A 14,911-nucleotide genomic window follows, 5' to 3' on the forward strand; every position below is an offset into this window, starting at 1 on the left:
TAAAAATGAACTAGATAGTACACATTTAAATTTGTATTTCCATAGAATAATTCTCGAAGGATACACATGAAACTAGGAATAGTGGCTGTCTCTTGCAGGGAGATGCTAGAGGTTGTGTTTAGGAGAGGCAGGGAAACATTTCACTATATACAGTTTTGTACATTTTGAATTTCTGCCCTGTGCATACTATCTATTCAAAATATAAATTAAAAATCATATTATATAAAATAAACCACTCTTCCTAAATTTAAATAATCAAATGGATTTTCATGTCATATATATACATTGTCTTTTTCTTTTTTAACAGATTCTTACACTGTTCAAAAGGTGATATAGACTACTCTTTTTTTTTCACAATGCTATGAGATGGGCCTGGCAATTCATTTTTATTTTTATATCCCTTCTATTCTCCCAGAGATACAGAAGTTCATGGCTCTTATATTTAACATAAAAATTGAGATAAATTATCCAAAATTGGTGGTCTCATAATTCTGCATGTTTTTGCTTTTTTAATTTAAAAATCTTAAAATTTTAGATATCAAAATATTGTCCCCATTGACAACTTTAATAAAAACAGTAACCAATAAGAAAAAGTCAACATAAAGACCTTTGTAGTCAGTAGCAGTACCAATTATGTAATTTAAGGTTAATGTTGAAGTAGTGACTTGTTCTAAAGTACTAAGTACTTCATAAAGAATGGAAAATGCAACTGTACTGGCTACCATGAGACAGGTCACACCTGCAGTCAATAAGCACCACTGATGTTTCTCAGATGTCACTGCAATAGGATGCCCATTTAGCAGGGGTCAGCATGACATCTAATGATTTAGGTGATAATTTATATCACTACTTTACCACTTCTCACAAGTACTATCATATATACTTACTGGTTTGGAATATTTCAGTATTTAAAAAAGTTACAGGTACCAGTGTGTACTGTCTCAATATCAACTGCACATTCATGCCCTTCTGCTGAGGCCCCAGGCAAGCCTCTCTTTCAGAGTCTCTACATAGTCAGACCTGAGGGGACCCACCAGTTATAGCTCCAGCATCCTCATCCCTTCCCCACTGGAACATGCATCTGTTGGCTTCTTTAGTGAATGAGTTTCCTGACTCCCTTAGAGAAATACTCAGTAATTTACCCAGAATTGTGTGGAAACATAGTGAACTCAGCCACATGTTCCAATTACATTCTACCATCCAAAGAGCTGAAGCAAATACAATAAGTGATTAGGAGACAAAATGTAGCACTATGTCAAAAGTTCCAGAGGCTCCAGGGCCAGCACTCCCCATTCTCATCTGTGTGATCTTGGGTCAATGCAAAATAGTCCCTTCATTTTCCCAGCTACAAGGTGTGGATAACAATACCTACTTTGCACCACAAGTGATAGAATACATTTAAATGGGTGTAGAGAAAATAGCACATAATATGCATCTAATAGATGGTTTGTAATACATTTGCCCACTAAGCAGACAAAGTGGTCAGGACATTATGAAGCGAGAGTAGTCAGAATATAGAATTCAAAGAAGTCTGTTCATATGGATGTGAAAAAGACCTATGTCTTTATTTTCATCTATCTCTAACATAAATTCAACTATGAACCTAAGCTAGAAACCACTGTAATATTAGTAGTACATGTGACAATGTCACCAATAAAGATGTTCATATCACAGCACATTTGTTTCACATTTCTCGAAGTATCATTTATGCTCATAATTACTTTGAAATTATAGTTGTTAGCATGCCCATCACTAGATACTGTTATTTAATGCATTAATAAAGAAGCTTATGTTACCAAATCACAATATTTTAAAAATTCAAAACTGTATTTCATTATAATAAATTTCTGTTATAATTTTGTGAATTTAACTTTATGCATTTATTAAAAACAAATATTATTATCTTAAGCGAGCAATAGGCTACATCCAGCTGCCAAAGGGACCCAAGGTGCCAAAAGTTTGAAAATGCCTGTGCTAGGAGACATTATGAAATGAGAATCTATGGGGAATGGAAGGGGTTGGGCTGAACATGCTGGGTGATTTCATATATGCTATCTCATAGACAGGGACAGTACAGAGGTTTCTGTCGTTGAAGCACTGGAGTCATGACGGACAGAAAGTGAAGATGAGGTTGGGCATATCTGGGATTTGGGGATGTTGTGTAGTTTCCATTTAAAAGAACCAAGAAGTCACAGGAATCACTGTAGGTCTGTGAGCAGGAGAGTGCTCACAGCAGCGGTTTCTAAGGCTGTTGCTTCTGAAGGCTGGAGGCAGACCAGCTAGGAAGTGGTGCACAGGGAAGAAATGGAACAGAAGAAGGCATCCAGTGGAGTAGGGGGCAGGAGGCTGGCAGACAATGTGGGTCCCAAAAGACCCTAACCCAGTCCACAGCACTCTCCTTGCAGACCTAGCCAGGGGTAGGCAATGGCTGCAAGTCTGCCTTTTGGAATGTTAGCCTCAGAGAAGTGAGGTGATTGAGGAGAAGAGGCCCAGGTTGGGAGAAAGATGCTGCATGAGGTTGCAGGGGGCCCATTTTAAAGGTCCTGAGGCACTAGGAGTGCAGGAACAGGCTTTTTCCAGATCCCTCTCTTTCTTATTCCACTCTACTCACAAAATACCTCCAGCACCTGTTGCAGTTAGAAAACCAAAAGGCAAGCCAAGATAAGATACTCCTGGGAAACCAGTCACATCAGAAAGGGTTCCTGCTAAGGCCTAATGGCCTTGACCTGTGGTTCATTAACACTAACCCACAGCAGTGGTTCTCAAAGTCTGGTCCCAATACCAGCAGCATCAGTATTCAGCACCATCATCAGCTGGTAAATTGTCACAAACATACATTATTGGGCCTCATGCTAGTTACACAGCTAGCAAATGACTGAGTCAGCATTTCCATCTAGGTCTGCTAACCTGAAATGAGCAACTCTTTTGTTAGCTGTGGCTGAGCAAATATCTTTACCTAGGGAAAAAAGTATTTTCTTTCATAAATTAGTCTACAATACCAAAGAGCTTCCCCTCCAGGTATTTCTACATGATTGAGATTTGGACATGTTTTCCAGTTATACTTACACAGATATCTTCTTTCTCTGTGGGCAGTCTCCTCATGCAGGCCTCCTTCTGATGACAAAAGGACAGGGTTAGGAGAGGGTGAGGGGCTGGGGCAGGGTCCAAATTGAGGGACCCAATAGGATCCTCCTTAGAAAAGCAGAGCCCCGCCTATGTAGTGCTGCTGTACTCTGAAGGACCCCTCCAGATCTGGGGGATCAAAGAAGGCCTCCTGGAGGAGAGAACACTTGAGCTGGTGTAAAACTGGAGGAAACCAGAAGGGAGGACAGATTCTTGGAGATCAGTCCAGACCAAAGCCAACTCTGGAAGTGCAGCTGGGGCAGGACCTCTGAGGTGACTTAGGAGTCATCATGGAATCCTGAGGACCTACTCCCTCTCCCTGTTGTAGCCCTCAGGGTTCTACCATCAAGAGGTGGATCAGAATCACAAGGTTTGATCTGGGTGGAGCAGGCCAGTATGTGGGGGCAATGACTGGCTGTTTTTCAGGTAGGGGAGGCACCGCCGGACTCCCAGGGCCACAGAGCTCTTCTTACCCTACTCCAAATTTCTACCCAAGGAAGGACACACAAGACAAAGAGTGATTCATATGAAGGGGATGAGGAGGGGCAGGTAGCAGGGACTGCCCCTCAGGCCACGAGAGGATCTTCACTTTCCCCTGTGCCATTAGGCACTCACCAGAAGGAGGGCAGAACATTTCCTCTCTCTAACCCTGCCTCCTCTCAGAGTCTTCCTGGGAGCCCACTGGTGACTCCATTTCTGCTTCTCTCACCTCACTGCCACCTTGTCTGTGTGCTCCGCCATCCTCTGGTGCAATCTGTCTAAATACCACATCTACATCTCTAATATTTATGCAGGTCCAAGTTCCACGGTGTTGGAAAACCCTGCTGTCTTTGCTGTTATTATTTTTTTTACTAAAAGTCCTTTGAAAACTCCAGAGGAAGACAAACTAAAGTTTGCCTAAACTAATGCATTTCAGTTTGAGTGGGTTGTTCATCTCTTAAGGCTCCTTCTCAAGGCTCCTGTACCAAGAGCATAGCTGCATCCAAAGAAACTGAAAATTCTAGCCTGAAAACAGTAAGCCTTCCCTCTCTGATGCGACGTTGTGGCAGTTAGAACCATGAGAGTGGCAATGGCCTTTCCAGTCAGCTACATGGTCATTAGCTGACTTGGGGACCAAGTATTTGTGAATTGAAAACCTCATTAGGATTCCTGCTGAGTTGTCATGAGTTTATGGTAAGAACTGCTAGCAGGTCAAACCAGCTCTTTTCTTACTGGAGGGAACTGAGTTGCAAAGATGATGTGTAGCTTGCTTTAGGTTACAAACACAGCTAATAATGATAGAAAAGTTTAAGAGCATTACTCTCTTGTCTCCCAGGCAAACATATTCTTCTGAAGGAGACTAACTCTTATTTGAACCTCTCAACCTATAGTCACTCTGGGCTATAGGACAGTTATGGCGGTTCTTCTCTCCAAGATCATACTGATATGTGCTCACTCTGAAAATTCATATACATTAATGCATCACTTTGATGTTCTAAAATCACTGACATCCATTTGGGAAGGCACCTTCAAGATACCACTCCGAAGCCTGAGAGAACTGAATCCTAATCCTGAGAAAAGGAGATACATGACTGTCCCAGAGAGATTAAATGTAGCATTAAACATCCTCACTGATGAGAAGGAATAATCTTGGGGTTGGACAGGAAGGGCAACAAGCTCTGGACATAGCATCTATCTTAGGGGTTGTGGCCTTGGATGCTGAACCTGTTAAAGGGAGGGAAAAATCTCCTGGGCTCTGAACCCCTGGAGGACACAAATCGTTTTACTCTGAGTTTCTCAAAGCACAACCTAGTGCGGTTAGTACAGTTAAGGGATCTGCATACATTTGTTGAGTGCTTGCTCATGTACATGAACTGCTTAGGAGGGATAAGCTGATGAACTAAGCAATAACTTTGAGAGAGCTTCCAAAGAGATGTCTTCTCTTTTCCTGTACTGTGTATCAGGCATTGTGCTATAGGCTCATTTTAGGGTCGGGACTGAGAAAGAGAGGTGTGAAAGATAAAGCTTACCATAAAGATCCTTTATATAGACTATGATTTGGTGTTCATAAGAGGTTGGGATTATTGTTTCCATTTTTGTTTAAAAGACACCACAATTAAGACTCAGAGAGGTTAGGTATTATATCTGAGCTCACACAGCTAGCAAGTGCCGGGGCTCTCCTATAGGAGTGTGAAGCCCTTGCTTATGCTTCCCCTCCCCACACTACAGAATCCCTCTCTCCACTTAACTCCTAGAGATCAGATTCTGATGGGTCCCTAAGGGATTCCTGTTAGGGAGTTGACATCCCTACAACCCCCATCCCCTTCCCAATGAAAGTTTTTTTTTTCTGCGGAGCGCGGGCCTGGAGCCAGGTGAGGTCAGAACGTCCACTCCAGGGGCTTTCTCTAGAATCCGTCGCTGTGGTTACTTCCAGTAGAATCTGTTTTAGGAAGAGGTTTGTCGGACTGCGCGGGACAGCGGTGGCATTCATCACTGCAGGAGTGCAGAATCCGGGGCTGGGGGCCACACGTCGAGAGGGGAGGGGCCAGGGGCGGCCCCCTTGTGACCAGCCCTGAGGAGAGGTCAGGAGAGAAGGCTGGCTGAGGAGCGCCTGGACAGCAGCAGCTGCTGCTGAGGTTCTGTATCACGCGCTTGGGGCCCAAGGTAACTCAGACCTTTAAATTAACAGCGGGGCTGGGGCCGTTGCGGAGGCGGGAAGAGGCAGGGACTTAGGGGGCCACGCACTGAACGCGTGGAGGGCGGGAGGAGTCCGAATTTTGGGAGGAATCATAAGGAATGAGGGTGATGAAGCAAATAACAAGGTGAGTGGGGACACAAGCGCCAAGGGCTTGAGAGGGCGCAAAAACTCGGCTGACCAAAAGACAGTGCGCTTGGAGGTAGGGGCAAAGTGTGGAACACACCCAGCCCAGGAACACTGGTAAGGTGGGAGCAGGGGGACACTTTCTTCCCCTGAGCCCGTTTTCCATAGGTGGCCCCCTTTCAGCCATGTTTAAAATAAAATGTTGACCCAAGTGTTTTTAGGATATAAGGAAAGAACGTCAGAGGAAGCTGTACCAAAGCGAGGCTGCGCAAGGCGCAGGAAAGGCAGTCAGAGGGTGGCGCCTTTTTTAAAGATTTCATCTCTTTCCACCCTAAAGCTCAGGCCGTACTCCGCCCCCCTACCTTTTCTTCCCTCCGTCATCCTCCCTTCAACCCGCCTCCGCTCCCCAGCCCGGAGCACGATCCGATCGCCTTTAAACCAGGTAACCGCCTAGGTCTCCACACCAGTTCCCGCAGCTTCTGAGTAGAGTAGGTGTAAACCGCAGCAGCCGCTGCCTGAGCTCAAGGGCCGGTGGGAGGGGTCTCGGGGACGCACCGCGGCCATGACGCTGGCCAGATCATTCGCAGAAATCACTGTCTCATTCCATCTACAGTCGCAACTCGATTCCAGATGCCTCTCTCCAATGGCCGGGCAGTGAGTTGATGGCCCAAGTTCTAGAAGCTTCTTTTCCCTCCCGTTCTTTGGTCCGCTGGAGCTCAGGATGTGAGGGAGGAGCCTCACTCGAGGAGGTGTCTGAGAAGGCGGAGGAAATGGAGGAGGAGGTACTGGGGGCTGCAAAGGCGTATTCAGGCTAGGGAGCTGAGGAGATGAAGCTGGAGCCATCACAAAAGCATAAGCCTGCACCTGAGGAAAACTTGACGTGGAGCTGCAGCTGCAGCGACGAGAAGGTGCTCCCTTCGACCGCCCCTCACTGTCACAGCAGCTCCTCGCCTCTTTGCCCTCGCCGCAAGCCCCGCCCCCGCCCCAGCCCCGGGCCCGCTTCCGAGGCCAGTCAGGGCCCTGGGCCCCACCGCTGCCTCCAGCCCATCCTCCCCCTCCACCGCCGCCCAGGTCCCTGCCCTGGCGCAGATCTCGGCGCAGACCCTGGCCCGGGTCCAGGCCCCAGACTCAGCGAAGCTGTTCTGCTGACCTACGCCGCTCTGGGGGTCGAGGTGGCTTAGGAGACTGGTAGCTGGAGGTGGAGTTTGATCAGGGTCCCACAGGGTGCTCTCATGTGGAGGGCTTTAAAGTAGCTAAGAACTGGCAGAAAAACCTGCAGTTGATCTACCAGCGTTTTATTTGGAGTGGGACCCTGGAGACGGAGACTAGGAAACGTAAGGCAAAGTCATGCATCTGTCATATATGTAGTATGAACAGACTCCACTCTTGTCTTTCCTGTGTCTTTTTTGGCTGCTTTACTGAGAAGCATAGTCACAAACATGCAGAAACCAAACAGCACAATTTAGCTGTAGACATCTATCATGGGGTTATATATTGCTTTATGTGTAAGGATTATGTATATGACAAAGACATAGAACAGACTGCCAAAGAAACAAAAGTGAAAATTTTGAACTTCTTAGCTTCCACTTCATCAGATGTCTTTCAACAACAGTGTATGACATCAGGTATTGAAGAGAAGCAATCAACCTGTGAGCCAAAGGAACAGGAGCCAAAATTGGTGAAGCCCAAGAAAAAGAGGAGAAAAAAGTCAGTCTGTACTGTAGGCCTGAGAGGGCTAATCAATCTTGGGAACACCTGTTTTACAAATTGTATTGTCCAGACACTTACCCATATTCCTCTACTGAAAGATTTCTTCCTCTCTGACAAGCACAGATGTGAAATGACAAACCCCAGCTTGTGTCTTGTCTGTGAAAAGTCTTCACTTTTTCATGCTATGTACTCTGGGAGCTGAACTCCTCACATTCTCTATAAGTTACTGCACCTGATATGGATTCATACAGAACACTTAGCAGGGTACAGGCAGCAGGATGCCCATGAGTTCCTCATTGCAATATTAGATGTGCTTCATAGACACAGCAAAGATGATAGTTTTGGGCAGGAGAACAATAACCCCACCTGCTGTAACTGCATCATAGACGAAATCTTTACAGGTGGCTTGCAGTCAGATGTCACATGTCAAGTTTTCCATACTGTCCACCACAATAGATCTATGCTGGGACATCAGTTTAGACTTTCCTGGCTCTTGTGCCACATTCAGTTCCCAGAGTCCAGAGAGGGTTAATGGCACAGTGAGGAGGGATGACTACATACCAGGAATTCCCTCACTCACAGACTGCTTACAGTGGTTTACAAGGCCAGAGCATCTAGGAAGCAGTGCCAAAATCAAATGCAGTAGTTGCCAAAGCTATCAGGAACCTACCAAACAACTCACAATGAAGAAACTACCCGTCGTGGCCTGTTTTCATCTCAAGCGGTTTGAATATGTAGGCAAACAGAGGCGAAAGATTAATACTTTTATCTCCTTTCCCTTGGAGCTGGACATGACTCCATTTTTGGCCTCTACTAAAGAGAGCAGAATGAAAGAAGGCCAGCCACCAATAGATTGTGCACCCATTGAGAATAAGTATTCCTTGTTTGTAGTGATTAATCACCATGGAACTTTGGAAAGTGGACACTATACCAGTTTTATCCAGCAACAAAAAGACCAGTGGTTCAGCTGTGATGATGCTGTAATCACCAAGGCTACCATTGAGGACTTACCCTACAGTGAAGGGTATTTACTGTTCTATCACAAACAGGGTCTAGAGAAAGACTAGTCTTACCAGACCACTTACCAGAAAAAAAGTAAAAGAAATTAATAGGCAAGGATCCTGAAGTGACACACAAACCTACCAGGAATGGACAATGACAACAGCCCCTACATCACAATTAGCATCTTGATATAAAGAACCAAATTTAACATGGCCTATGGGTCTGTAAGAGGAAAGAAAAAAAGAATATTAACTAATGACCATTCAGCCTTAAATGGGAGGGAGGGAGCAGAGGTTGAAAATGGTCCCATAAAGCATAATTAAATGAAAAGAATGTTTTAGGTGAGAAGAGTAGGAATAGAGATGTTCTGGCACTACTATATGTCATTTGTTTCTATGAAAATACTGTGGGAAGTCAGGAAGTATTCCTTCATCAGCAAAAAGCCTCACAGTTGGTGTTCCAGCTGTGGTCAACCAGTAAAATAGCTAAATAAAATAATATTTTAAAAGAAAATTTCAAAAGCTTTAAAAGAAAAACATTTAAAAAGAAAAAAATTAATCTTAAAAAGAAAATGTTTTTAAATGTTGAAAATTTTTTAAGTTAAATATTTTTAAAAGAAATGTTTTAAAAGTTTAAAAGTTTTAAAATTTAAAACTCTAAAATTATTAAGCTTAAATGCAAATTTTAGAAATTCTTAGTTTAAAAAAGATAAAATGAATAAAACAAGGAAAACGATTAAAAATGAAAGTTTACCAAAAATTTAAAGTGAAAGAAACCATTTGAAAATTAAAAAGAAAAAAGAAGGAAACTGTTAAAATTAAAAGTTTAAATGAAATAAAATTTAAATAGAAATAAGTATAAATATAAAAATCTTTAAAAATTAGAGCATAAAATATGTGTTGAGAATTTATGCATAATTTAAGATATAAGTTTTGAAAAATACAGAAAGGGATGAAAATTCAAATTTAAGCTTATAGAAAAGTTTTAAAAGAGGAAAGTTTAGAACAATTCAAGACAAAAGGACAAAATTTGCTAAAAATTAAATTTAAAAGATCTTAAAAGGAAAAATTAGAGAAAAAGAATTTTACAATTTATAATGAACTTTAGACAAGTTCAGTTTGAGAGATTTAAATAAGAACTTTACATATTTAAACAAAAAGATGTATTAAAATTAAAATTCTTAAAAAGTTTTATTTTTAAAATTTAAGCATATTAAAATACATACGGGTATGAAATAATAGAGGAGACAGGAATAACAAGAAAAAGGGGTTTGTGAATATATATTTTTTCAAGTTTTATGCTGATATATAAAGATAATTCAAAGGAAAAAAAACAGACTTTAACCATCATTTTACCATCCAATTATGAGATCAATACAAGGCCTGCGCTCTAGCCCACCTTCCCTGCTCAGGTTCTACACCCCATCTGATTTCCTGAAGGAAATAGAGCTATTTCTTAGGCAGAATGAACTGCATCTGAGAAAGGTGAAAGGAGCTCTCTGCCATTTAGAACTGCATTATTCATACAAATTCTTTGCTTCTGAAAAGGTGCTCTTGGCAATTTAGTAGCTTAGGAATATTAGATCACAACTGTGAAGCTCTGGCTTTGGCGTTTGAGTCCCACGGACTGATTGAGGAAGTGTCAGGGACCTATATCTGAGGACCCCCCACCCTCCTCTTTCCCCCTTCCCTCTTCATGGAGAAACAAGACCTTTAAATTTCCACAGTAGAGCTATGGGCTTGTGCTCAACACTCCTTCTACTCAGTCCTTACTCCCTCTTCTTTTCCTTATTCCATCATTCATGCCTGGTTCCCTGAATCCCTCACTTACCTGATTTTACCTATATCTCTGAGCCCCAGACTGTAGGGCTCCTTCCTTGACTGTTCACTTGGTGACTTCTACTCCTCCTTCAAGATTCAACTCACAGATGACTTCTTTGGAGACTTCCCTGAATGCTCTAGGCAGGTATAAATTTTCCAAAATATTACTCCCTCATCCCTCTGTCCCTCTCACTGTGCCTTCAAAGTACTTTGTCTGTACCTCATTGATGGTACTTATTATACTGTGATTCTACTGTAGCTTTGTGATTGTCTGCCCCTCTGCACAAAGCAACTGATAACAGGGGCCAAGCCTTATTCATTTCTGTGTTAATAAATGTTCGTTGAATGTAAGGATGAGTTCAGTTATTTCATCTATTCACCCTCTCAGTACTGTGTCCTTACCCACTCCATCCATCAAGCCCTCATTAAGTTCCCAGTGCTGTAATACAGTGTGATCAATGTTGTATCTTCCGCAAAGTGTATGAAATGCTATTCAGCTGTCGGGGACAGCTTATAAAAGGAGGTGCTCAGCAAGGAAATAGCCAGGTTGCGTGGAGGGAGTCCCAGGTACAATGCGAGGAAAAGAGCACAGGCCTGAGAGTTGGTAGTCATGAGAGACTGAGTGGTGAGGGGGAGCAGCAGCTGCAGGTGAGGCTGGGCTCTCTGGTGTGTGTGTGGCAACACTGCCTCTCACCACAGTGTCCCTGATCTCCTCACAGCATCTCTCACCTTACAACTATGTGCCACATCTCTCCATGATGTACCATATTAGTTTATCTTCCCAGGAGACAGTGCACCTCACCATTCCACAGTGTTCTATATCACACAGCACATCATGACTGTGCAACAGAAAAGTGATGCCTGGTGGCTGTGTTTAGTGGAGAGCTGTAGTTTATTTGTCTGCGTAGCACTCTTGCCCTTCCCCCATTCTTTGTGTTTCCAGTGGGGCTATAGATCACTTTGCTATGTTCCTGTTACCCCTCCCCAGAATGTGGCAAGTCACTCAGGCTAAGCCAGATTAGAGTTCTCAATTCCCCCACTCCTCTACCCACAACCCTCCCACAAGAGCAATTCTTCTGAGGATGGCCATAGGACCCAAGCAGGGCCAATCAGAGCCAATTCCTAAATTGAATATATATAGATACTGGGAGAAATAAATGTCTTCTTCCCTACCTCTGGTCCCCATTCCACCCCCAGTGCTGGAGTCTAGGCTAATATGACATGAATCAGGGACTCTAAGAGGTCAATATCCATACCATGAGTAGAAAATAGGAAGAATCAGAGATAGGGAGAAAGAGTGTAGAGAGCATCATTTGAACCTTGTGAATCCAGCTGTGCCTGAGGCCCCAAAGTTCTCTGCTATCTGAACCAGTAAAATTTTTTGCTTTGCTTAAGCTGGCTTGACTGGGGATCCTGTCACAACCAAGGGCAGTGAACATATTAGCCAAGTTATATGGTTAGTTGGGGCCATCCTGTTCCTAAGGCCACAAAGGGAGAGAAGGGAGGGAAGAGTGGCCTTAGAAGGACTCCATCATATATGATTGAGAGACCAGAGTGGATACCTGCATGTCTTTAAGAAGCACGTATTAGCTCAACCACTGACCTGTACTAAGCTTCAAATCTTATGGAAATGATATGGCTATTTTCAATTAAAGAAAGGAAAAGGCAATAATGTTTCATGAGTACCAAGATAGACCAGACACTATGGTAACTTTACTTCTATTATCTCACTGAGTCCACACAACAATCATGGGAGACAGTCATTACTGAATATACTTCACAGAATGGAAAACTGAGACTCAGAATGGAAAATGATTTGCTTAAGTTCACTTCACTATTTTAAGTGGTGGAGCAAGTATTCAAACTCAGGTACTCAAAGCCTTTGCTTATTCCAGTTACGATCCAGATAATTCAAAGATTTTGTTTGTTCTGCTTTTCCTGATGTTGCTATGGAAGACAACACAGACCAGAATGGTGCAGAAGGCAGACAACCTTTGACAAATATGGATATAGATAACCTGGAACAAGAGTAATCTACCAACTGATAACACCAAATTGCCCATGCTACAGGTGAATGTGTCTCTATGGCAATGGCTGATTGGGATAAATGACTTTCCTAAGGCTACCCAGGATAGATGAGGCCAAAATCCTACTCCATTACTACACATGTAGATTCACGCAATGCCATATGTTTGGCTGAGCACCAAGACCTGGCTCTAAGATCTCACCATTTCACTATCTGTGAAACCATCAGCTCCCTCTAGGTACACCAGGTTTCCCTTTAGCTTTAATACTGTGGCCAGATTCAATACCGTGTGTCACTTACACCACACAACTTCCTCCTGGTCTTCCCAGAGTGCCCACATACCAGTCCTTCAACCATATATACCTTCTACCTGCCTGTTGGGGAGGGGCTTGCCTATTAGGATCTGGTTCCTAGGTGGTCTAATATTGATTTGCAATGTCCAATTTCTGTTGTTTCTGCACTACTTTCAGTTCCTTTATTTTGATTCCCTTCCAAACACACAGTAGTAACTATGCTAGGCCAGGGCTGGAACTATGTGTCTTTAAATCCCTCAGCCTACTATAGAATGTGTTAACTGCTTGAATGCGTGAATGAATAAATCAAAATAAATTCCATCCTACACTCAGCTTCAGTAGTTGACTTCATGTTCTATTTTTCTGAGGACAAAAAACTCTTAAGAATACCTGACTAACCCATACCACCCACATCAACATGTATCTGTCTCCATCCACCCTCTGCACCTTCACTCTAGTTTTAGAGGAAAAGGAATCATGCTTCCTTTCTGACGCTGCACCACTGGCCTCCTTCTGACTCATTCCTGAGAGCCAAGAACACTTGCTCCCACACTCTCCTATCTATTCCTGCATCAGTCATGTTTTCTCTAGACAGACAATATTAAGTAACTAGACATCTTAGATTTTCTATGATTTCTAGGTTTGTTCCATCATCCCTATAAGGCATAAGAAATGTCCCTCAAATCCCAATACTTCCTCCCAGAGTGTATATTATCCCCAGAAGAGACCAAAAGTTCTGTCATAAGATATTGATTTGAGGTTCATATTTAAAACAAAAATTCATAACTTTTGCATGATGCTGCTATCTCCAGTATTATTTAGCCCCTTCCTTTCAATGCCAAATTCTTCTATATATGTTTTTCTTATGTAATTTCTACACTATTCTACACCATTTTTAGTTCCCCACATGGTTTCTGCCTGTACCACTCTATTGAGACTACTCTTGCTTAAGTCCAAAGTGACTTATTTTTTCGAAGTTGTTTATTTTGCTATTTTATCCCATTTTAAAAAGAGATACATGATAATTGAAGACAGTGGGACAACAGATACAAAATATTTGATGTTAAAGCTTTCCTCATAAATCCAGGTTGTGATTTTGCCATGCTGGCTACTGTTCTGGGTACATTCCCAAGTCTGAAGAAAGGACGGGAGTGGAACAAGTGGAGGTGAGGAAGGGATTGCATGGAAAATCAAACTTTAGAGAACTGAGTTGTATTTTATTTTATCTTTTTTCAAGCAGGATCCTTTATTTTTTTTAATCTTGCAAATGTATAGTTTTTTATTCTCTTTTTTAAAAAAAATTTTATTGGAATATAGTTGATTTACAGTGCCGTGCTAGTTTCTGCTATACAGCAAAGTGAATCAGCCATACATATACATGTATCCACTCTTTTTTAGATTCTTATCCCATATAGGTCATTACAGAGTATTGAGTAGAGTTCCCTGCGCTCTACAGCAGGTCCCTATTAGTTATCCATTTCACATATAGTAGCGTGCATATGTCAATCCCAATCTCCCAATCTGTCCCTCCCCCTCGTTCCCCCCTTGGCAACCACAAGATGTTCCCCTACATCTGTGATTCCATTTCTGCCCTGCAAACAAGTTCGTTTGTACCATCCTTTCAGATTCCACATATAAGTGATATCATTATGACATTTGTCTTTCTCTGTCTGACTTACTTCACTCAGCATGACAATCTCTAGGTCCACCCATGTTGCTGCAAATGGCATTATTTCATCCTTTTTTTATGGCTTAGTAATATTCCATTGTATATATGTACCACATCTTCTTTATCCATTCCTCTGTGGATGGACATTTAGGTTGCTTCCATGTTCTGCTATTGTAAATAGTGCTGCAGTGAACATTGGGGCGCATGTATCTTTTCAAATTATGGTTTTCTCTGGGTATATGCTCAGGATTGGGATTGCTGGATCATATGGTAGCTCTATTTTTAGTTCTTTAAGGAACAGCCATACTGTTCTGCACAGTGGCTGTACCGATTTACATTCCCACCAACAGTGCAAGAGAGTTCCTTTTTCTCCACACCCTCTCCAGAATTTATTGTTTGTAATTTTTGGATGATGGCCATTCTGACTGGTGTGAGGTGATACTTCACTGCAGTTTTGATTTGAATTTC

General features: G+C 42.5%; 1 protein-coding gene across 1 annotated transcript; it reads left to right on the forward strand.

The window, feature by feature from the left end:
- The first annotated feature begins 6,585 nt into the window (after positions 1-6,585).
- On the forward strand, positions 6,586-8,700 carry USP51 (ubiquitin specific peptidase 51). The gene is given in 3 exon segments (XM_068533946.1): positions 6,586-6,901; positions 6,904-8,071; positions 8,073-8,700. Coding segments are annotated over 3 exon segments (2,112 nt in total).
- Positions 8,701-14,911: the final 6,211 nt, after the last annotated feature.

Source organism: Eschrichtius robustus, chromosome X (genome assembly GCF_028021215.1).
Source record: "Eschrichtius robustus isolate mEscRob2 chromosome X, mEscRob2.pri, whole genome shotgun sequence".
Lineage (NCBI taxonomy): Eukaryota > Metazoa > Chordata > Mammalia > Artiodactyla > Eschrichtiidae > Eschrichtius > Eschrichtius robustus.